The following is a 22330-nucleotide window of genomic DNA, read 5'->3' as shown; positions in this document are numbered from 1 at the left end:
TATGCATATATGTATGGAATCTCTTGCTAAACTGTCGCTTCTTGGTCTAGCTAGCCATCTTGCTTGCTAGATTCCGTGTCTACGTCCGTGAACTTAGATTACATGTGGGCTGCCTTCTCACCAGCAGCCTCACTTTCAGTCCCTCTGAAGACAATTCGTTGTACACCCACGTATCTGATCAAATATCCCTGGCTATCAGAACCTTCACAGTATACCTCAGAGCAGGCCACTCCGGGAAACCTCAATCCTTGTTCCTGGCTCAGGATCACTCATATTTGGCTCAAACACCACCACCACCACCACCACCACCACCACCACAACAACAACAACAAACCCCCCAAAACCAAAAACCAAAAAAACTGGGTCTTACTTCCCCCCCCCCGCCCCCACCCACAGGGAAGAACTGTTTCAGTGTCTACAGGAAATTAGCTCCGTTGGAGTAGCGCTCCAGTTACTGATAACTTTTGGACGAAGTCTGCCTTTGTCTCCAAGCTTTTTGGGGCAGCATCACATATTGTTCACGTAAAAAGGCGACCCGCAGAACTGGTTATTTCTGTTTCTTAGCGGCGAGGGCTCTGTCTTTGTAGTCTCTCGAGCGGCTTGCCTGTGATGCGCATCGATAGCATTGGGGTTTCAAGCTTTTTCGATACCCAGACTGTTTATTTTGAATTGGCAGTTCTAGTTCGTCCACGACGTTTGCGCGTGGTTGCAAAGGGCAAAGGCAGGCAGCATTTGGACAGCTTCAAAGAACCCAGAGCTGCCGTTTGTGGCTGCGCACTCGCGCTGGTCGCTGCCGCAGCGCCGCGCTGGGTACCACTCGCCTCCCACCTCCCTATTTTTAGCCGCCGCAGTCCAGGCCACGTGACGGAGGAGGCGGTACCGCGGGCGCCCCGCCCCCACGGCGCCGCGCAGCATCCCGCAGAGCGCCGAGCCCGCGCCCGGGGCCTGCGGCTGCGGCGATGAAGATCTGGAGCTCGGAGCACGTGTTCGGGTGAGCCAGCCGAGGGCAGCGCCGGGAAATGCGTGGACCCGGCCCGAGCGGTGCGGCCTCGGGGAGGGCGGGGATCCGGGACCCGCAAGCGCTCCGGGGCCGGGATCGTGGGCCGGTGGGGAGCGGGGCGGCAGGTGCGTGGCGAGGCCTCCCCATCCTCAGCCGGTTTGTGCCGGCTGCGAGCTGTGCTGCGGGGCATCGCGATCGGTCCGGGGTAGGGCAGCGGCCTGCGGCCACCTCCCGACGTCACCCGCGGTGCCCGAGGGGCTTGGGCTCGGGAGAAATCTAGAAGCGAGGAAGGCGTTTGGGGCGTTTGGTCCTGAACACGTGTGCACAGGGACACCGGGAACTGTCTCGACTGCTACCCTGACCCGTGGGCCTCCTTCAACCTTGTCATTGAGTGTTTTGATATTTTTTCAAAGGATTTTTGAGACTTTCTGATCCCGATTAGAGAAGCTTTTCGTTCCGAGCAGGGGAGGACGTGGCGAGACTGCATGAAACAGAATTGTTGTCCATTGTCTTTAAGTGTAAAATTTTAATAAAAATTGATCACCTGGCTTCAGAACTTCTGGCTTCTTTATTTTTATTTTTCGATAGTGCTGGGCCCGGACCCAGTGTTTCAAGCTTGCTAGAAAAGTGTTCCATCACTGAGCTATAGCATCTGCCTCTAGGAAAAAAATCCTTTTTAAATATAGAACCTTAGAGGGGTGGTATGTAGGTTTTTGGTAAAGTTGAAAGGCTTAAGGAAGGTTTCCTCAAAATTCAGACTAATTGGACCGGCTGAGAGTTGCCCTAAGGGTCCTGAAATGTTTACTGTCACTGGAAGACCACGGTTGACAATTTTGACCATTTTTGCAGCTTCCGTTCTTTTTTATAATCCTTATTATTTACATTTTGTAATCTGTAATATGTTACCATTCATTTTAATGTATGTGTTTGGGGAGATTATTTTTCTTTTTTTTTGAGATAGGGTTTCACGCTGGGGCCTTAACTGGCCTGGAGGGTACTATGTAGATCAGGATGGCCCCAAGCTCACATAGATATGCTTGCCTCTGCTTCTCCAGTGCTGAGATTCAAGTCATGTGTCACCGAGGTTAGCTCTTTTTAATATTTTAAAAATCACCTTTGTGTGAGTGTGTGTGTGTGTGTTCGCGCGTGCTAGCACAAGCCACAGTGTACAAACTGCAGTCAAGATAATATGGGGGGTTAGGTTCTCAACACCTGCCATGTGGCTCAGGAGATCTCACTCAGATTCCGAGGTTTGACAGCAGATATCTTTAGCAGCTGAGCCATCTTGTTGGCCGCAAGTCACCCATTTAAAAATGTATTCTGTAGCTCTGGACCGGGGAGATGGCTCACTGGTTAAAGTCCTTGCCATGTGAGTGTGAGTGTGAGCGCTGAAGTTCAGATCCCCAGAGCTCTGTGACTGGACCTGCTGGCCTGTGGTTCTAGCTTGGTAAGGACTCAAGGGGGATGTCTGGAGCTAGCTGCCTGGCGGGACTACCCTGCCTCAGTGAAAAAAAGAGTGTAAGAGGATCTCTGCCTTGGTCTCTGACCTCCACACGCAAATATGCTCACGCCCACGAGCATGCACACAAGCATACATGCCTACGCACACAGGCATGCACACCTTCACGCACCTATGCACAACACCCTCATGCACACCGAACATGAGAAAAATTTTAAATATACAACTAAGTAATTTTTAGTAGAGTAAAAGAAATTGTTTTGTTTTAGGTTTTTTTTCTTCAAATTGTGCAGCCATCACTGTGGTGATCTAGCTTTAGAACATTTCTGTCATCTTCTAAAGAGATACTGAACTTTATGTGAGAGGTACTTTCTTCCCATTCCTGCTCTGGGAAACCACTGATCTGCTTCTGTAGATTCTTGTCCTGGTTATTTTATATAAACAGTCAACATCATATGTGGCATTCTGTGCCTGCTTTCTTTTGGAAGGCATTATCACCATCATCATCACCATCACCATCATCATCATCATCATTTTTGAGGCTCACCCATGTGGTAGCACGGGCTGGTTCTCTGTTTTGTGTCCCAGGTACCTTGCCAGTGCTTGAGCCTGGCACTGTTCATAGGGAGGGAGCTCCCAGGGAGATGAGAGGCCCTTCCGGGGTAGGGCAGCATAGACCTCCTCCGGCAGGTCGTCAGCACCACTCATGGCGGTAGAGATTTGAGAAGATGGACCTCCGACTAGCTTGCTTTCTAGTAAGGAGCTGGAAAGAAGACATTAACCTTCCAGAGAGGCAGAGAATGCCCTCTTTCCCTTCTCTTCAGTTTTGTCTCTTTTTCTTTTCAACAAAGGCAGCTGAGATGGTAAATATGGTAAACATGATAACATATGATAAACATGTCAGAATGCATGCCTTCACATATATGTATGTTTATGTATAAATCCACATAATGTGGTTTGGTTTTCCCGACATCGTCTCACAGGATCTTTTGGCAGATGCTCTTTCTTCCAATAATGTGTTTTTGAGCTCAAACTAAGCTGATACACGTCTGTGGCTATACATTGATGTACATGTAGCTTGATTATACTAGCTGTATAATCACCTACTTTATGAATGCTGTAATTTGCCCTGTCTTATCGAAAGGACACTTGTGCTCGTTCTATATTCGCGGCCTGTGCCGGCCAATACCGCCAATACCGGCTGTTATCTTGGGTTGAGAGACACCTGGAGATTAGTAAGGCATGTCTCTGGGTATGTTTGGAAAAGCTTTTCCATACAGTGGCTCTCAACCTTCCTAATGCTGTGATCCTTTAATATATAGTTCTTTATGCTGTGGTGCTCCCCTCCCCCACCATGAAACTATTCTCAGCTGGGTGGTGGTGGCACACGCCTGTAATCCCAGCACTTGGGAGGCAGAGGCAGGTGGATTTCTGAGTTCGAGGCCAGCATGGTCTACAGAGTGAGTTCCAGGACAGCCAGGGCTACACAGGGAAGCCCTGTCTTGAAAACAACAACAACAACAACAACAACAAAACAAAAAACAAAAAAAGAAACTTCTCATTGCTACTTCATAACTGTAATTTTGCTACTGTTATGAATCATGACGAAAATATCTGATATGCAGGACATCTGAAGTGCGACTCCCAAAGAGGTCGTGACCTCAGGTTGAGAACCACTGCCACAGGCAATGCGTTCATGAGGTCTCTGACCTAATATTGAAATATGGGAAGTGGTGGACCCATGGAAGTTGGGACCTTGTTGGAGGAGTCACCTGGGGTGTGCCGTTGAAGGGGTCTGTCTTGGCTGTCACCCCTTCTCTTAGTCCTTTCTGCTCTCTGTCTTGAGGTGAGCTGCCCCTCTGTACTCCATGATCTTTGTCATTGTGTTCTGCCTCACCACAGGCACAGAGACAAGCGACACCGGACTGAATCTCGGAGTTATTGAGGCCCTCAGTTTTGTTTATGTTGATTATAACCTATATTAGTTACTCTATCAGAGAGCTAGGTATACCGGCACAGACTGTAACCCCGGGATTTAGGAGGGAGGGTCTTGAGGCATACAGTGATCCTATCTTACAAAACAACCAACCAACTGTATATTAACATTAGAAATTGTAACTGAACATTTAAAATATTAATTCATTACAATAAACAATAATAACCCCCGTCCCCCTCTTTTTGGACACCGGGTTTCATGTAGCCCAGGCTGGCCACTCAGCGCTAAGGATCCTTCTGTGTCCATTCCCATTCCCATGCCTGGTTTTAAACCTTTACTACTATACAGATTGGGATGAGGATGATAGATGTTTGCTCTGAATACATGAATCCTGGGTTCAGTCTCCAGCCCCATAAACCTGACATAGTGGTACATACCTATAGTCCCAGCAGTTGGGAAGTAGAGGCAGGAAAATCAGGAGCCCAAGGACAGCTGAGCATATATGATACCCTCTGTCAGCAATTTAAAAAAATAACAAACTTAATTGTATTCTGCAGAAATTGGGAGACTCTGGTACTTTAAAAATAATATCCATGATTCTTGTATTTCTGTAGTGTGATTCTCTTATCTACTTCTGCATCTGGTGTTCTGTGATGGTTGAGGTGTACGGGTAGAGTCCAGCATCACACAGATAAGGAGTTGTAAAACATAAATATGTCTGTCCTTAGGGTTTCTGTTGCTGTAATGAGAACAGCAAGACCAAAAAGCAATGCCTCCCCCCTGTGGGATGTGGAGACCCCAGGATTGTAGTGTGGGCCACTTATGCCCATGGTAATGGATACAAGTTTCCTAAACTTTGAGCTTTCATTCAAAAGCTCAGGTTTTATCTTTGGGCAACAAACACTAAAGATGTTCGCCTTAAAGTGACAGACTCACTCCCTTAACTTCCCAGAAAATACCCGCCAAGTCCCGAAGTCCGAGGGAACAGTTTGTGCATTGTTCTCTCAAGGGCAAGCGAGGGTGCTGAGAGGCAGCTTGTGTGTGCTCTCAACACTACAGCTGCCAGATATACCCGGGGCAGCCTGAGATCCGCTTGTCCTGCAGAGATCTTTCTGGCACGCTTCCTGTTCTCTTGCAGATTGTCAAAGAGAGGAATCCTCGGGGGTCAAGTGATGGGGGTCAAGTGATGATCAGATTAACCACTTTACCATTTCATCACATAGTCCTTAGAGAATCCGGAGCTGTTTCCCTAAGTGCGTGTGTGAGCAGCAGTGTGACCAGGCTGTGGTTTGGAGCGGGGCCTGCCTTGCTGGGAGAGTCCAGCACTTACTGGACTCTCCCTGTTGCTGTAAGACTCATCAGTGTGAATGCTGATGTGAGAGCTAGTAATGTCCCAGTCACATTGTGACAACCAGGCCCAGAGCCCCCAGGTGTGGCCCACGCTCTGTAGAGCCCGCTGGAGGGAGGATGTAGTTGAGCTTTTGGTCCTGTGACTGCTTCTTCACCTCCAAACCTACAACTTTTAGAAATAAGCAAAAGCGGAAAGAGTAGACTCCTGGATCTGTGCGTGATGAGGCTCCTGGGCTGGTGGCTCCTCTCACAGCGTACGTGGTTCCATCTTGGCCTTTTCACTGAGTGACTTAGGCAAATCTTTTTGTTTGTTGGTTTGGTTTTTGTTTTGTTTATCAAGACAGGCCTTCTCTTTTGTAGTCCTGATTGTAATAGAACTTGCTCTGTAGACCAGGCTGGCCTTGAACTCACAGAGGTCTGCCTGTCTCTGCCTCCCAGGTGCTGGGATCAAAGACCCACGCCACCACTGCCTGGCTGATTTAGGCAGATCTTGGACACTGGTTTCTCCCACCTGCTGCTGGCTGGGGTTCTCCCTTAGATAATCTCACTCCTAGCGGGTGTGATGAGTCTTCACCGCTGACCTTACTGGACCTCGGATCAACTGAAGTGTACACTGCTCAACACTCCTGCGAGGGACTTTCTTGACCACATTACTTGAAGAGGGAAGAAATACTCTAAGTGTGAGAAGCAGCTTTTGATGGCCACACAGATCAAAGGACGACGTGAAAGAGGGGAGCTTTGCGTCCTGCCTGCTTGCGCTCACACCTGCTGGCAAGTCCGTCCTTCCGGCGTCCCTCGACGGACATTAGACATTAGGACCGGTTCTTTGGGATTCAACAGCTTGAAGACCAGCAGCTCTCTAGGAGTCTTCCAGGCCTAGGAGTTGGCACCAGATTGGGACGGCTGGGAGCAGCGTCTCCAAAGAGAGACAGCCACTGTGGGGGCTGCCTAGACAGTATCATGTAAGCCAATCTAACAGATCCCCATAAATATATATAGTCAAGTAATTCATACACATTCTCTCCCTCTCTGTCTCTGTACTCTTCCTTTAGAGAACTCTAATAGAGCAGAGCAGCCTGAATTAGTCCTCCTGTCTGCGCTTGCCGTTCAGGCAGACCTTGCTGTGGATGCTTGGGACCATTCTGGACTGGGTGTCAGCAGAGGCCTCCCTTGCTTTGGGCTAGGACACAGTCACACCATGTCTCTGTATGGCTGGGACTGCCTCTTGACAGTGGTCTCCATTCAGCTCATCTGCCAGAGAGCTTTGTGCGCCTGCAGCTTCTTCCTGCAGGCAGATGAGCCCCCGGCGCTCCGCTGACCGGCTCGGGTGCCTTCAGCCAGCCATGCCGTTCCCAACACCTTAACGCTACCAGGTTTGCGTGCTGGCTGTGTGTTAGTGTTTTCTTCAGCCAGTGGGGACAATTACTGCCTGTGCCTAGACTTTGCCACCTAATTTTATTTTATTTTTTTGTTTTTCAAGACATGGTGTCTCTATGTAACCCTGACTGTTTGGAACTTGCTCTGTAGACCAGGTTAGCCTCAAACTCAGATCTCTTCTGTCTGCCTCTGCCTCCCTGCTGGGATTAAAGGCATTCATCAACATAGCTGGCTGGGTTTTGTCACTGTAGGATAGCTTTACAGATAGCTCTCAACAGATAATTCCAGTTTCAGGGGATCTGATACTCTCTTAGCCTCCCTCCATAGGCACTGGACACACATGGGTGTATATATAAACATTCAGATAAAACAACACGGCCAGGCAGTGGTGGCACATGCCTTTAATCCCAGCACTCAGGAGGCAAAGGCAGGCAGATCTCTGAGTTCAAGGCCAGCCTGGTCTACAAAGGAAGTTCCAGGATAGTCAGGACTACACAGAGAAACCATGTCTTGAAAACCTAAAAACCAGCAGGTAAGAGCACTGACTGGTCTTCCAAAGATCCTGAGTTCAAATCCCAGCTCCCTCTTGGTGGTTCACAACCATCCGTAATGAGACACCTTCTTCTGGTGTCTGAAGACAGCTATAGTGTGCTCACATATAATTATAAATAGATCTTTAAAAAAATAAAACCAAAAACCAACAATAAAACCCACACATATCTACAATAACCTCTGTGGTTATTTTGTGTAATTATATTTACACAAGTTGTAGATCATTTGAGACTGAATCAGAAAGAGAAATGATGACATTGAGGCAATAAACTTGGGAGAGACTTTCAGGATAGTATATCGGGAAGGGGGAGAAGCTAGCTGACTGACAGTAGTTCTCAGCAATGGCCGAAGGCCCATGCTGAACATCTGGAAGGGAGGCTCCTTCAACTTGGCTCCATTACAGAGAGGTCTGAGGTCTGAGGTTAGGTCCAGCCTAAGCAAGGGCATGGCTCTGGACAGTGCTGTGTTGCTGTCTGAGGCTTTGGCATCTCTGAGAGCAAGAGATAAATTAGCTTAGCTCTGAGCTCTGACTTAGACAAGGGAATCCTTGGGGAGTTTTTGGGACATCCTTAAAATCCCTTGGGATTCTACCAGCTAGCCAGGCAGTCCGGTCATCCTGCGTTCAGGACCAGAGTCGGCGAGGCGCAGGTAGGAGTGGTCTCACTGCTGAGAAGTGCCCACAAGAGGTTTCTGCCTCCTGTGGGTCGGAGGAGGACCAAGCCAGGAAAAGCCAGAGATCAACTAAGCTTGATGGCCTTGTGTGGCCTCAGCACAGACCCGGGCCCCTCTGGAGACACGGGTGTAGACAGTACTAGGACAGCCTGGTTGGTGTAAACACCGGAGCCTCTGCCCCAGGGCCACTTCCGATACTGATTTGTGTTCTTTTGCCAGCCATCCCTGGGACACCGTGATCAAAGCGGCTATGCGGAAGTACCCAAACCCGATGAACCCGTGCGTGGTGGGCGTGGATGTGCTGGAGCGCAGCGTGGATGGCTGTGGGCGCCTGCACAGTCTGCGCCTGCTCAGCACCGAATGGGGGCTGCCTGGCCTCGTGCGTGCGGTGAGATACCCTGTGCGGCCGCGGGCACTTACTGCTGAGGGATGCCACAAATGGCTGGGCAGAGTGGGTCCCTGCAGCCCCTTACCCTCTTCTCAGACTGTCCATGGGTCTCATTCTGTTGTCTGGGAATGATTATAGTCACTCTGGGATAGGTGACCTGGGTGACCTTTTTTCAGTGACGCATGTGAAGTCCCAGAACGCCACATTTTGTGGTGCTGCAGTTACTGCTTTTACCTTTGAGCTTCAGGTAGACACAGCTCAGCCTATACTCGCTTTTAGAGCCAAACATGGGGGCGGGATGAGGGTGGGTGGAGAACCGTGAGAACGTTAACACAAGGCAGCACCCTAAGCTACGCCCTACTCCAAGCGCAGGTCCTTGCGTAGGCTCGGGTCTCCTTGCGGCTCCTTTGCTACTCCTGGGTTCTACGTAGGATGTGAAGACTATCCCTGCAGGCTGATTCTTGCCTTCAAAACTCTGTCAGCAGAGAGGACCCTCTTTCCTCAGCATCACTGGCTTCCCTGGTTTAATTTTTGTTGAAACATTCATTACTGTCATGCGTTAAAAAACTCTTAGCTCCGTTTTCTAATATCTGTGGGGGGAATTGCTCTCTCTGCCCATTACTGCTTCCACAGGTATAGAGAGAGCATTTGCTGTAAGGAAATGCGTAGCTGGACCTAGCACGTCGCTCTAGTCTTGTGCTTTGTTTCTTAGATTTTGGGAGCCAACAGAACCCTGACGTACATCAAAGAGCGCTCTGTCGTGGATCCGGCTGCCAGGAAAATGGAGCTGTGTTCCACCAATGTAAGCAGTGGTCTAAGATGAGAAGGTGCTTAATGTTGCTCCCCGATGGTGCGTAATGGCTCCCTTCAGCTGTACTTCCGGCTTGCCTTTCGCTCGCTCGCTCTCTGTGAGAGAGCTGTTTTTAGGAGGATTAAATTTATTTAGTGGCATTTTATCTTCGTTTTGTTTTGAGAAGGGGTTCTCACTGTGCCCTCTGTTCAGCCTGGAACTTGCGGGATAGCCCAGGCTGGTCTTAAACCTGCCTCAGCCTGTGGAGTGCTGAGGCTTGAGACACCACACCTTCCTTTTTCTCACCTTTTTATTCTAATCTAATCATAAAGAAAAAGGCAATAGGTCAGGTGTGGTGGTGTGTATGTTAGGCAGACCTCTGTGAGTTTGAGACCAGCTTGATCTACATAGTGAGTTTCAGGACAGACAGAGCTACTTAGTAAGACTTTGCCTCTAAACAAACAAACAAATTGAAAGAAGGGGAGCTGGAGATATGGCTCGGAGGTCTAGAGCACCAACTGCTCTTCTAGAGGACCTGAGTTCAATTCCCAGCAATCACATGGTGGCCCAGAACCATCTGTAATGAGATCTGGTGCCCTCTTCTGGTGTGACTGAAGACAGTGACAGTGTATCCACATATATAAGATAAATAAATCTTTTTTAAAAAAAATAAAGAAAAGAAAGAGGCAATAATTAGATAGATAAGAAAACTGCTAGCTGGGCAGTGGTGGCGCACGCCTTTAATACCAGTACTTGGGAGGCGGAGGCAGGCGGATTTCTGAGTTTGGGGCCAGCCTGGTCTACAGAGTGAGTTCCAGGACAGCCAGGGCTATACAGAGAAACCCTGTCTCTGAAAAAAAAAGAAAGAAAGAAAGAAAGAAAACTGCTGAATCTGGGTATACTATTGCACAGCTGGATGACTATAGATAACGTGTGTATTATTATTATTTTATTATTATATAATATAACATATAATATGTAACATATGATATGTAATATATGACATATTATATATAACTATACAACATGCTGATATTTATTATAATATATAATATATTAATATTTATTATAATATATACTATAATATTAGTATATAATATAATTAAAAAATAATACAGGGTCTTATTATGTAGCTCCAGCTGGCTTAGAACTTGCTATGAAGACCAGGCTGTCTTGGAATTCACAGATATCCTTCAGATGTGTTACCATGCCCATCTAACTATTGTGTGTGTGTGTGTGTGTGTGTGTGTGTGTGTATAGTTATGCATATAACTATAATATATTCATAGTATATAATATATAGTAAAAGAACTAGAAGAAAATATTTAGAATGTCTCCACCAAAAAGATATAAATATTTGAGGAAAGAGAAATGTTTACCCTGATTTTTTAAGTTTACTTATTTTGCTACAGGGTCTAAGTATGTAGACCAGGCTGGCTTGGAACTCCCAGAGATCTTCCTAGTGATGGGATTAGCCACTACTTTACCCTGATTTGAATGTTATACAATGTATACATACATTGAAACATTATGGTGCCCATATATATGTTCAGTTTTCATATATTAATACAAATAGGAATGAGATGGAAGTGCACATAATTCTCACAAAGTGTGAACAAACAGATAAAGCAACATATATGATCAAACCCAGAGTCTGTCCTGAGTCTCGGCAGTGGTGTGTGGGATGTCTGGGATACCACAGCCAGCAGGTCTCAGTAGCTGTTATTGGTTCACACTTTGAGAGTCTGACCCCAGGCAGAGCCTTTGAGGCATATTTAGCACAGCGCAATTGGTGAAAAGTTCCTTGTGCACAACAAAGCTTAGGACATGACTACATCAGATCTCTTTGTAAAGTATAAGTGACATCTTCCATAAAGATAGGTTCTAGTAGATTGACTGAGAAAAACAAGCTCAAGATGAGAAGGAAGATCCTGTGTGGTCTCTGCTACACAGACAGCACAACAGTCACCAGGTTATTAACTATGTCCACTCCCAGACTTCTTGGCAGAAAGCAGGTTGTGCATCTCTCTCTTTGAAGAGACAACCTGTGCATCAACGTTCCTGGCTCCTGGGCGCCATTCTTCAGTCTGCATCCTGGGTGTGCATTAGCCATGTGTGTTTGTAACTGACACACAAATGTACTATGTACCGTCGTGGTGCCATAGAGAACTCTGCTCACTCTGATATTCTTCTAGAGGCATTTTTTTAGGTAGCTTTCTTTTCTTTTTTTTTTTTTTTTAACTTTTAGTTTTAATTTTTTATTGCCGTGTGTGAGCATGCCACTGAATGCATGTGGAGGTCAGAGCAGGGTTTTATGGAGTCAGTGCTCTCCTTCCTTCTTTATGTGGTTTCCAGGAATTGAACTCACATTGCTAGGCCTGCGTAGCAAGCACCTTTATCTGCTGAGCTATCTCAATGGCTCTAGGTAGGTTTTAATAGAAAATATAAACAGTTAAGTCAGTTTGCTGACAGGAAGTAGGACTGGAGACAGGCTGCTGAGGCTTCTGTGTGGATCCCAGAATCTAGCATGTCTAGCCATCCAGAGATTCCATGAGGGCTGGCGAGTTGGCTACTGTCGCCATGGACAGCAGCAGTGGATTGTCTGTCCTATAGCTGCTGATAGGCTTGGCGATGTGTGGGTGCCTCCAAGGCAGGCCCTGCCTCAGTTGTGGGTAGAGATTGACGATTGTCATCAGAAGGAGCCGCCCAGTGGTGTCCCTAGCATGGGTGTGTGTGTGTGGGGGGGGGCACTTAATGTCGTCTTTATCTGGCTTTCATAAGTGTTAATTCTGGGCTGGAAGGGTAGATGGTTTGGGAAGAAATATAAAAAAATTAGAACCTGAAGCCAGTGATGTTTTATTTTTTTATGTGCGTATGTGTTTGTTTTTAAAGATCACGCTCACGAATCTGGTGTCAGTGAATGAGAGGTTGGTGTACACACCTCATCCAGAGAACCCTGAAAAGTGAGTCACCTCACCTTGGGATGGACACACTGAACAGCAGGGGTGGATGGAGCCTCCCTCCGGGCCTGGGCAGCTCCTAACTTCTGCTCTTCTGCAGGACTGTGCTCACGCAAGAAGCCATCATCACCGTGAAGGGGATTAGCTTGGGCAGCTACCTGGAAAGTCTAATGGCCACCACGATATCCTCCAATGCAAAGAAGGTGCACACCTCAGGGCAGGGCCCTGGTGCAGTCTGTGGTAATGTGCCAGATGAAGTGGGGATGTGTCAGGTCCTTGGGTCCTCTTGAGGATGGGGATCTTTATAGTTGAGCTTCTAAGGCTGTAGAATTCCCCACAGTTCTATTTCAAACAGAGATACAGAAGGGCTGGCCAGGTTCTGAGGGGAACGGCATCTGTCCTAGTAAGGGTTACTGTTGCTTTGAAGTTCTTCCCAGTCTCTCTGGTCTCCACATGGCAGCTTTGGCTCTGGGACTTAGGGATGTCTTAGGTCTCAGATATGAACTGGCCATGTTATTCTAAGAGGGTGTTGACCTTGAGATTGCTCAAGCTTGTGCATTCTTTAACTCATTAGAGAAATGAAGCCATTGGAAACATCCCATTATGTTTCTGAGCTTGAACAGGCTGTTTATGTGGACTGTTTAGTTAGGGTTTCTTTCTTCTTTTTTTTTTTTAAAGATTTATTTATTTATTATATGTAAGTACACTGTAGCTGTCTTCAGACACACCAGAAGAGGGCATCAGATCTCATTACAGATGGTTGTGAGCCACCATGTGGTTGCTAGGATTTGAACTCAGGACCTTCAGAAGAGCAGTTGGTGCTCTTAACCCCTGAGCCATCTCTCCAGCCCCTTAGTTAGGGTTTCTATTGCTAAGAAGAGATACCATGACCATCTCAAGACTTAGAAAGGAAAACATTAAATGGGGAAGGCTTACAGTTCAGAGGTTTAGTCCATTGTCATCATGGTGGGAAGTATGACATTTTGCAGGCAGACATGGTGCTGGAGAGTAGCTGAGAGTTGATAGATACACTGCAGGTAGCTGGAAGAGACAGTAGGCCCACCTGGCCTGGCTTGAACTCCTGAGACCTCTAAGCCCACCCCTAACAACCCATTTCCTCCAATAAGACCATACCTACTCCAACAGGGCTACACCTCCTGTTAGTGCTGCTCCCTGTGGGCCTGTGGAGGCCATTTTTATTCAAACCACTTCACTGTCCATGGCTCAGGGAGATTATTGCTCCATCTTCACCACAGCAGTTCCCTCCTGCATGTGGTAAGAACTGAAGTCCTTCTGTGTTGCAGGGGTGGGCTGCCATCGAGTGGATAATCGAACATTCCGAGAGCGCCATAAGCTAACAGGTCTACACCCATGCCTGGTGACACGAGGGGCAGTCACGGTAACTTCTTAACCTGGTACAGAGTTTCAGCTTTTCATTACCTGTGTGCATGGCGTGAGTGAGAGACTGCTTGTTCGTCAGCCCCGTGCTGCATACTGTCTGCCACAGTGCACAGCTCCATCCTTTTCCATGTCCTTAGTTTGTGCCAAAGACGTGTTCAGGGTACACCTGAGCTCGTGTCAACTGGAGTCCCAGGAAGACAGTGTAGCAATTGCTACCCTGAGGTCTCAGTACCTGGCTGCCTGAACATTCCTCAGGATTGTCACAGCTGACAAAGAGCCTCCATGATTATGTCCACCGAGTTATAGGCAAATTTAATCTGGAGGCTTTCCATCTTGGGTAGAATTTGCACTTCTTGAAAAAATTTGTTATTCTTTTTATTATGCCGGGGGAGTGGACTGAGGATGTCGCACCTGGCCTTGGGTTAGTGCTCTACCCGCGCTCCACTCCCAGGCTGAACATGTTTTTATAAAAAGCGCTTTGTGCCTGTTTACGCACTTGGTAGAAGGCAGCGCTCAGCCCCTGGGTTGTCATTGAAGTGGCAAAAGCATCTCTTTCACAGATGTTCCTTGGTATCTTTGGCCCCCAGATATTTGACACTTGATTGGTTGGCATTTGTCTTGTGTCCTCACAGAAAGCATCCTACTTCCCTTAGATGGGGCCTCCTCACTTCCTGCCTGCCTGTTCCTGTTAAGCTGCTGACTGTGGTGGCTTGCTTCCCAGTCACCTCCAGTCATGATTGCTTCCTCATTTCCCTTAGCTGACAAGCTGTGGGGTTTGTAACTTTAAGATATTCGTGCTTCTTTTTCCTAAAGAAGCTTGCCAGGGAAGTTTCCCTTGAATTCAAGGCCAAGACCTATTCTGGGGTCTTAGCCTCTATCTGAGCTGAGCTTGTGGAAGCTGCGTGCAGGTCTGTGTGTGGAGAGAGTCCTGATGTGAAGTCTAAGCCCCTCAGGTTGATTCGTCATCAACTAGAGCTAAACCATCCCTATCTTCAGTCAGATGTCTCACCAAAAAGAGTCAAAGAAGAAAGGAAAGGAAGTATGGACGAATAAAGAAGACAAGAGGCAAGTGTGGGTGTGGCTCCCGCCAGGTCTGGAAGAGGTATCTGCTGGAATCTTCCTTATCCACGACAACCTCCCAGTGCAACATCATGCCCCGGCGCCAGCTTTGCGAGGCTGTTTCTTGGGAGTGGTGTGTGGAGCCCTGGTCTGCTGGGCTCTGCTGTAGATGCTGCTGGGCAGTACTGGGCTGCACTGCCCCTGCATTGGTTTTAAGCTTTTATCTGCTTCTGGAAGGAGTGTCACCTCTGTGTGCTGGCTCTAGTAACTCTACCAAAAGAGAGCTCCCTTTTCCTCATGCCCTACCAGCTAAGCCGGGGTAGGTCCCTCAAACCTTCCCCAGGGGCCTGGCTGCTGTCCTCTGTTCCTGGTGGCCCTATGTCCTTACAGTGTCCCACTTGCCTCTGTGAAGGAGAATGGGAGAAGCTGCTCTCTGGCCCTCAGGGTCCCCATCATGCACTGCATTCAAAAACAGTTCTGGAGCTCTCTGCACGGACCACCATGGGTTCCAGCAGCAACTGGGATTTTCAAATTAAGACTGGCCTTGAACTCTGTGACTGAAGATGACCTTGAACTCTTCCTCCTGCTTCCCCATTCCCAAGTCCTGAGATTATAGACTTGGGCTGCTATACTTGACTCTTTTTGGTGGTTGTTCTTGAGACAGATCTTGCTATGTATGTAGCCCTGGCTGTTCTGAAACTCATGGCATTCCCCCTGCCTCAGCATCTCAAGTGTTGGAATCAAAGGTATATACCACCATGCCCGTTATGGGATTCTTGCCAAGTTCTAACTGTCTTTTCAACAGGTTCTCCTGACAAGCCTGGTTGTCCCTTGAAGAGGGTAGGAACCTCCTGTTATGTACAAAGAGCTGTCCAGCTAATTCCCTCTCCACATCCTGGGGTTCTGGGGCCTTGCTGGGGTGAGTGGTGGTTTTGTGCTCTTGTCCTAGATTGAAGCCCCTCCCCCACACCTACATCGCCTTCCTGCCTCAGAGTTTCTGTGTTTCTCATTTTCTTTGTCATCTTTAGTCTATCAGTGTTTCAGGGACATGCACATGAGGTACTGTCTTTTGTTTTGATACAAGGTCTCATGTAACTCAAGTTGATCTTCAACTCACTGTAAATGAGGCTGGCCTCCTCCATCTTCTTCCACCCCTTATACATTACAAGTGAGCACTGTCATGCCTGGCTTTCTACCATCTTTAAATCAAGGTTGTTTAACACACACTTACACACACACACACACACACACACACACACACGCACACACACGGATTGTGCAATCCGTGTTTGTAGTTTTAAAAAGAGGTATTAAATCTGTTGAATAGTATAGACCTCTGCTCTTCCTCTGTTGGTCTACTCACTATTTTTAGATCCTTCTAGAACTTTCCTATGCCTGGGAAAGTGAAATGCCTTTTTCTTTCATTAAACCCAGTCCATACTGTTTTTGTGACTGTCTCTTTTCTACTTTTAAACAACAGTGTCTTGAAAAGTCCCCTTTGAGGACTCACTGCTGAGAGCCTAGGCCTTAGTTCCCGAGGACACTGAAGGCTTCTTGCCACAGTCACTGGGTCAGTCACCATAGTAAGGTGGTCGCTGTAGAAGGACACTGCATCTCCTTCCTCATGTGGGAATAGCTCCTAGATACTGTTCCACTTAGAGATGGTTATAGACTATTGGTTGACAGCTTAGCTAGAGTAGGAAACACCTAGGGCATTAAGGAGGAGCGCTCTTGGGTGTGTCTGTGCAGGCATTCCTAGAGGGGTTTGGCTGAAAGGACGCCTCTCTCCAAGGACAGCACCATTCACCCCATGGGCAAGGGGTTTTGCTTGGCGCCTCAGACCACAGCTCTTTGCAGCTGCCATGGACAGGACTCCTCTGAACTCTACCAAACCCTTCTTTCCTTAAGCTGCCTCCTGTCACAGCAGTGAGAAAAGTAGGTAATATTCAAGTTCAGCCAATCAGGGAGCGTAGTCGTTGTCTTCAGTCTTTGTTCTGTGTAAAGCCAGCTGCTTTGTAACTTCTGTTTGGGTTGGAAGTGGATTGATTCCACAACCCTTTCTTTGGCAATTTGTCAGCATAAAAGTAAATATTTTATGATCTAGTATTCTAAGTGGCTAGACCTTAATTTTAAGTTAAGAAAACCGGCACAAATAAGCTAAAAAATAAATAAATAAATAAATAAATAAATAAATAAATAAAAAAACCCAGCACTGCGTCAGCCTCACACATCCCACTCCACAGTCAGTACCTGAGTGCCTGGAAGAAACATCTCAAAGGACAGCCTCATATTCCAAGATGTTCCACTGAAGGGTCCCATAAATCCCCAAAGTAACAAAACCCATAGGAAAAACACAAACAAGAAACCTAATGGGCCAGTCCCAGAATGTAGTGTGCGAGGGAAGCTCCATTAGTCTATAGGAAGTGCCATAGTGCTGGCGTAGCAGGGCTGAGAGACTGTGGAGCTGAGCCCCTTGACCTTTTGATGCACCCTCAGAACTGTGGGCTACAGCCTGAGAGAGACTACGCAGGGGATGGAGGCTCAAGGCGGGCTTACTGCTGAGGTGCTGTCCCATCTGCTGTCTGCTCACACTAGGAAAGGAGTACCAGGCGGCCTGGTGGGCTCGCTGCTTGCCACTCTGCCTGGCTGTTTCCATGGGTGCGGGGATCTGAATTCAGGCCTTTGTGCTAGTGTGGTAAGCACTTTACTCCTGGAACTGTCTCTTCAGCCACTAAACTGCTGTCTCCTTAGCCTATGCAACTAAGATGCCTGTGGAAGCAGGAGGATGGGGTGGGGTGGGGGATCCTTGGAGCTGGAGTTAGAGGCAGTTGTGAGCCCCCTGATGTGGGTGCTAGGAATGGAACTTTGGTCCTCCTGAAGAACAGTACGTGCTTCTGACTGCTGAGCAGTCAGAGGTGACGACCTCTCCCACCACCCCAAGAGGGAAGTCTTTATGGGACTTGATGTTACAACAACCCCACACTCAGACCCAAGACAACCTCGAAGTAACTTTTATCTAGTACTTTCCTGCCTTGTGATCCTTCTTGGGCACAAAGGCTGGTCAATGTGTGGAGCTCCTTGATCTAGAAATCATAAGAGAAGGCTTTTCTTTCTTGGAACCTATTAGAGAAGGCATTTAGAAAGCCTTAGTGGCTTTCTGTGGTGGAGGGCGTTTCCTTGTCAGAAACTTGGAAGAAAGGGTAATCCAGGATTTGTTTTTTTTCGAGACAGGGTTTCTCTGTGTAGCCCTGGCTGTCCTGGAACTCACTCTGTAGACCAGGCTGGCCTTGAACTCAGAAATCTGCCTGCCTCTGCCTCCCTAAAGCTGGGATTAAAGGCATGTGCCACCACCGCTTGGCTAGGGTTTGGCTTCTGAAGAGGTGTTTCTACTTAATTCTTATTAGGGTGGCCTGAATGCCGATAGGGGAGTTTGCTATCTCTTTACTCTGCCATTTTTCTCTCCAACCTATGGGCTCCCTTAGGGCTGAGTCTACTAAACACTTTTTCTTTGGTATGCTCTCACTGAGCCACAGTCCTAGGCTCACAACAGTTGTTAGAACCTTGGTATCCCTAGGATTTGAAACTGGATTGTGCTGGGAACTTGAGGGAGCCAGGTATCTGGTCCTTTCAGCGGTCTGAGAAAACTCAGTAGACATGTGCCTGCTGAACATTCAAGAAACAAGGACATGGATACACACCCCAAAGGGCTGGGAGCATCAGAGCAGAGGGTGTGGCTCTGGACTGGTCCACGGGGCTGCTGGTGCTGCAGGCCAAGCTTGAGGATGCAAGGCTGCAGGGATGGAGCTTGCATCGTGAGTGAGGGTATGTTTACTTTTTGTTAACCTTTAAGTCATCAGGAAGAGTTGTCAACTGTGAGACCATCAAGTAGTAATCAGCACTTACCAGAAGCCACGTAGGTCTCCACCCTGCTTTTTCAAGCTCTGTGCTGGTTCCTGGTTAGCGCACGCTTCACCAGGTCGGGCTGGCAAGCCGAGCTTGCTGTTGGGAATAGTTTTGCTGTTTTCAGAGGGTTGTGAAGAACAATCTCAACTCCAGGCTATCTGACAGAGTCATGGAGGCCCACAGAGTCTAGAATACGTCCCATCTGGCTCTTTACTGTCCAGTTTTCTAAGGGTCCCACTGTGTTCCATCATTGTAAATAAAACCAATTGTTTTCACCAGACAGCTTTCCGCTCCTCCTGATATATAGTCATGTTTCCACATAAAACTCCCCCTAAGACTTTAGCCTGATGTTCCTTGTGCAGCCATTTGGACAAAAAAGCCCTCTCTGGGAAGAACTTAGAGCTGTGTGTTTCATATTCTCACTGTCCCATTCTGCACCAAGCTGTCACTTCCACGATGGCCCCAGGAGGCTGAACCTTGTGACCTCCCCTGAGCTGTGCTGACTGCATGTATATGGGCTACTGCACTCAGCATGTAAAGCATGTAGTGATGTGCCTGGGACTAAGTCTGCCTGCCATATGCTAAGGTGACTGAGGAACCCAGCAGGTCCCTAGGGCACTCAGCCATGCAAGGATCCGCATGAAGCAGAGTGCAGCTCGGAAGCCTTTGGATAACAATGGGTCCGCTGGCACCTCTAATGTCACTCTACAGGAAACAGCAGTCTCAGGCTGCTGATGAACTGACCCACAGACTTTTGCTATAATGAAGGTACACAATCTCAACATGGTTTTAAAAGTAATTTACTAGACAGCAATTAGATCGCCTGGCGATGGCCCTTGTTCTCTCTCTGAGCGGCCCTGCCTCCATAGGGCTCTGTTCTATGTTTCCGTTGTCGTCGGCGGCAGCGGCGGCGTTGTTGTCGTCGTCGGCGGCGGCGGCGGCGTCATCATCGTCGTCGGCAGTTCACTGCTCATGCGAGCAGACTCTATGGAGATGTTTTCCAGAGCCATGATCAGTGAGGTATTTTGCACACAAAAGGCTGGCCCTGGTGGTGCCCACCTGTGATCCCAGCACTTGGGCAGGAGAAGCAAGAGAATCAGGAATTCAAGGCAGCTCGGGCTACATGAGGTCCATCTTGACAAACAGCCTCCCATTCCTCTCTCGGCTTACTTCTCACTTGGTCGCACTTGTCTGCAGGAGCAGAGCACCTCCTCCTACCCAACCTCCATGCTCCGCAGACATGGTGTGGACCCCAGTTCCCCTGGATCTTTGCCAGTGTCCCCTCCGCCTTTCCTCCTGGCCCATCTCCACTTCTCTGTGGCACCTGCAGACCCGAAAAAGTACTCTCTACCAAGGATCCCAGAGCTGCCACCCGTGCTTAGGATCTAGGGTGGGCGACAGCAATCAAAGAACAGAACACCTACCTAACAGAGGCAAGACCAGATGTCCGATATCTACACCAAGAAACACCTCAAATATCACGGATAGCCAAGAAAATAGGTCTCTTCCGGAAGCTGGTAACACTGCTTCAGCAGGCTGAGACAAGACTGAGCTCAAGCTCAAGAACTTGGAAATAGGTCTTATGAGTGTGTTCAGGGGCCTTACAGAGAGTATGAATCCCATCTAAATGAAATAGGTCTTATGAGTGTGTTCAGGGGCCTTACAGAGAGTATGAATCCCATCTAAATGAAAGGACATGAGACTATACAGCTGGATCAAATAATGGAAACACTTCAAGATATGAAAGTAGAAATAGAATCATTGAAGAAAACCCAAACTGAAATAAAATTAGGAATAAAAAGCTTAGAATATCAAACCAAGGGCTGGAGAGATGGCTCAGCGGTTAAGAGCACCAACTGCTCTTCCGAAGGTCCTGAGTTCAAATCCCAGCAACCACATGGTGACTCACAACCATCCCTAACAAGATCTGACGCCTCTTCTGGAGTGTCTGAAGACGGCTACAGTGTACTTACATATAATAAATAAAATCTTAAAAAAAAAAAAAAAAGAATATCAAACCAAAAAAACCTTAGGTAAGTTTCACCAATAGTTAACAGACATGGAAGAGAAATCGCAGGTGTTGAAGAAATGAAGATAAATGGTCAAATGGTGGTGGCATATACAGTTAATCCCAGGAAGCAGAGGCAGGTGGACCTCTGAATTCAAGACCAGCCTGGTCTACAAAGCAAGTTCCAGGACAGCCAGGGATACACAGAGAATCTCTTATCTCAGAAAACAAAACAAACAAAAACCAGATAATTCAGTGTGGTGATTTGAATAGGTATGTCCCATAGATTCTTGTGTTTGGATCCTTGGTTCATATAGAGTGGCATTATAGAAGATGAGACCTTGCTGGAGTGGGTGTGGCTTTATTGGAGGAAGTAGGTCACAGTGTAGGTGTTGATGTCTCAGAAGCCCAAATCTGGCTGGTGTGTCTCAGTCATTTTCGCAGCCTACAAATCAAGATGCAGAACTCTTAGCTCCATTTCTAGCACCATGCCTGCCTGTAAGCTACTATATTTACTGCCATGAAAATAGTGAACTAAAACCCTGAATTGTAAGCCAGCCCCAATTATTTTCTTTTATAAGGGTTACCATGGTCATGGTGTCTCTTCACAGCAATAAAACCCTAACTAAGACAGTCAAAGAAAAAAACAATCCAGCCATAAAACAACCAGGAAATCTGGGACAATATAAGGCACATAAAATATTTTAACAAAATCAAAGAATTTCCCGAATTTGGACAGGTGTGATAGCACACACTTGTAATCCCAGTACTCGGGATTACAGCTAGGCAGAGGCAGGCCAATATTTGTGAGTTTCAGGACAGCATGGTCTACATGGTGAATTTCAGGACAGCCAGGAATATGTAGAATGATCCTGTCTCAAAAAAAAAAAAAGGGGCTGTTGGGTATTCAAAAGACAGTGCAGTGCGATAGAAACTCACTATCTGGCATCGATGGTTTCTTGGCTTTGTGCATGTTAAACCTAGTATATCTAATGATACAGTTTATTTTATATGTAAATTTTTTTGTATGTAGGTATGCTGGCTGGGGAGGGCAGAGTGACTTGTAAATTTGATCTCAAAGTGGGCTTCTGGCGAACAACTGGTCTGAAAGCTTGGTTGCTTGATGAATGAAAAAAAGTAAACAACAAAAACAAAACAAGCAAACCCCCCCCCCCCCAAAAAAACCCAAAAAACAAAACAAAACAAAACAAAAAACCAAAGGGGAAAAATGTTCCCAATGTATAAGATGTGCCTATTAAGGTACAAGAAGCACGTAGAACACCAAATAGGACCAGAAAAGAAATACTCCATGATATATAATAATCAAATCACTTAATGTGCAGAACAAGAAATATTAAAAAGGTGCAAGGGGGGGGAGGGGAAAAAGGTGCAAGGGGTGGGGGAAGCAAGTAATATAAAAGACAGGCCCATTAGAATAACACTTCAGTTTTCAATGGTCAGTCTGAAAAGCAGAA

General features: G+C 47.3%; 1 protein-coding gene and 1 non-coding gene across 6 annotated transcripts; both read left to right on the top strand.

The window, feature by feature from the left end:
* Positions 1–470: 470 nt before the first annotated feature.
* On the top strand, positions 471–19125 carry Prelid3a (PRELI domain containing 3A). Of its 5 annotated transcripts, XM_052156007.1 has the most exons (8): positions 471–991; positions 6184–6707; positions 8566–8734; positions 9447–9536; positions 12417–12487; positions 12585–12724; positions 13789–13899; positions 14882–19125. In XM_052156007.1, the coding sequence occupies exons 3-7, from the start codon at positions 8597–8599 to the stop codon at positions 13893–13895; spliced, it is 546 nt and encodes a 181-aa protein (XP_052011967.1). In that variant the 5' UTR covers positions 471–991; positions 6184–6707; positions 8566–8596; the 3' UTR covers positions 13896–13899; positions 14882–19125. The 5 variants fall into 5 exon arrangements, with proteins under 5 accessions (XP_052011967.1, XP_052011966.1, XP_052011965.1 ...); XM_052156006.1 differs by lacking the exon at positions 6184–6707 and having other exon boundaries at positions 14886–19125; XM_052156005.1 differs by lacking the exon at positions 6184–6707.
* Positions 19126–21773: 2648 nt separating this feature from the next.
* On the top strand, positions 21774–21858 carry LOC127664237 (small nucleolar RNA SNORA8). Its single transcript, XR_007973105.1, has one exon. It is a non-coding gene; the product is annotated as a small nucleolar RNA SNORA8 (small nucleolar RNA).
* Positions 21859–22330: the final 472 nt, after the last annotated feature.

This window comes from Apodemus sylvaticus, chromosome 13 (assembly GCF_947179515.1).
Source record: "Apodemus sylvaticus chromosome 13, mApoSyl1.1, whole genome shotgun sequence".
Classification (NCBI taxonomy): Eukaryota; Metazoa; Chordata; class Mammalia; order Rodentia; family Muridae; genus Apodemus; species Apodemus sylvaticus.
This window is presented reverse-complemented; position numbering and strand designations above follow the sequence as displayed.

What these genes read in the sequence shown, in the direction of transcription:
- Prelid3a (XM_052156006.1), top strand. Translation starts at nt 960, where the DNA reads ATGAAGATCTGGAGCTCGGAGCACGTGTTCGG. An exon ending in AGCTCGGAGCACGTGTTCGG is followed by an intron (nt 992 to 8,565) that starts GTGAGCCAGCCG and finishes TTCTTTTGCCAG; the next exon opens with CCATCCCTGGGACACCGTGA. An exon ending in TGCCTGGCCTCGTGCGTGCG is followed by an intron (nt 8,735 to 9,446) that starts GTGAGATACCCT and finishes TTTGTTTCTTAG; the next exon opens with ATTTTGGGAGCCAACAGAAC.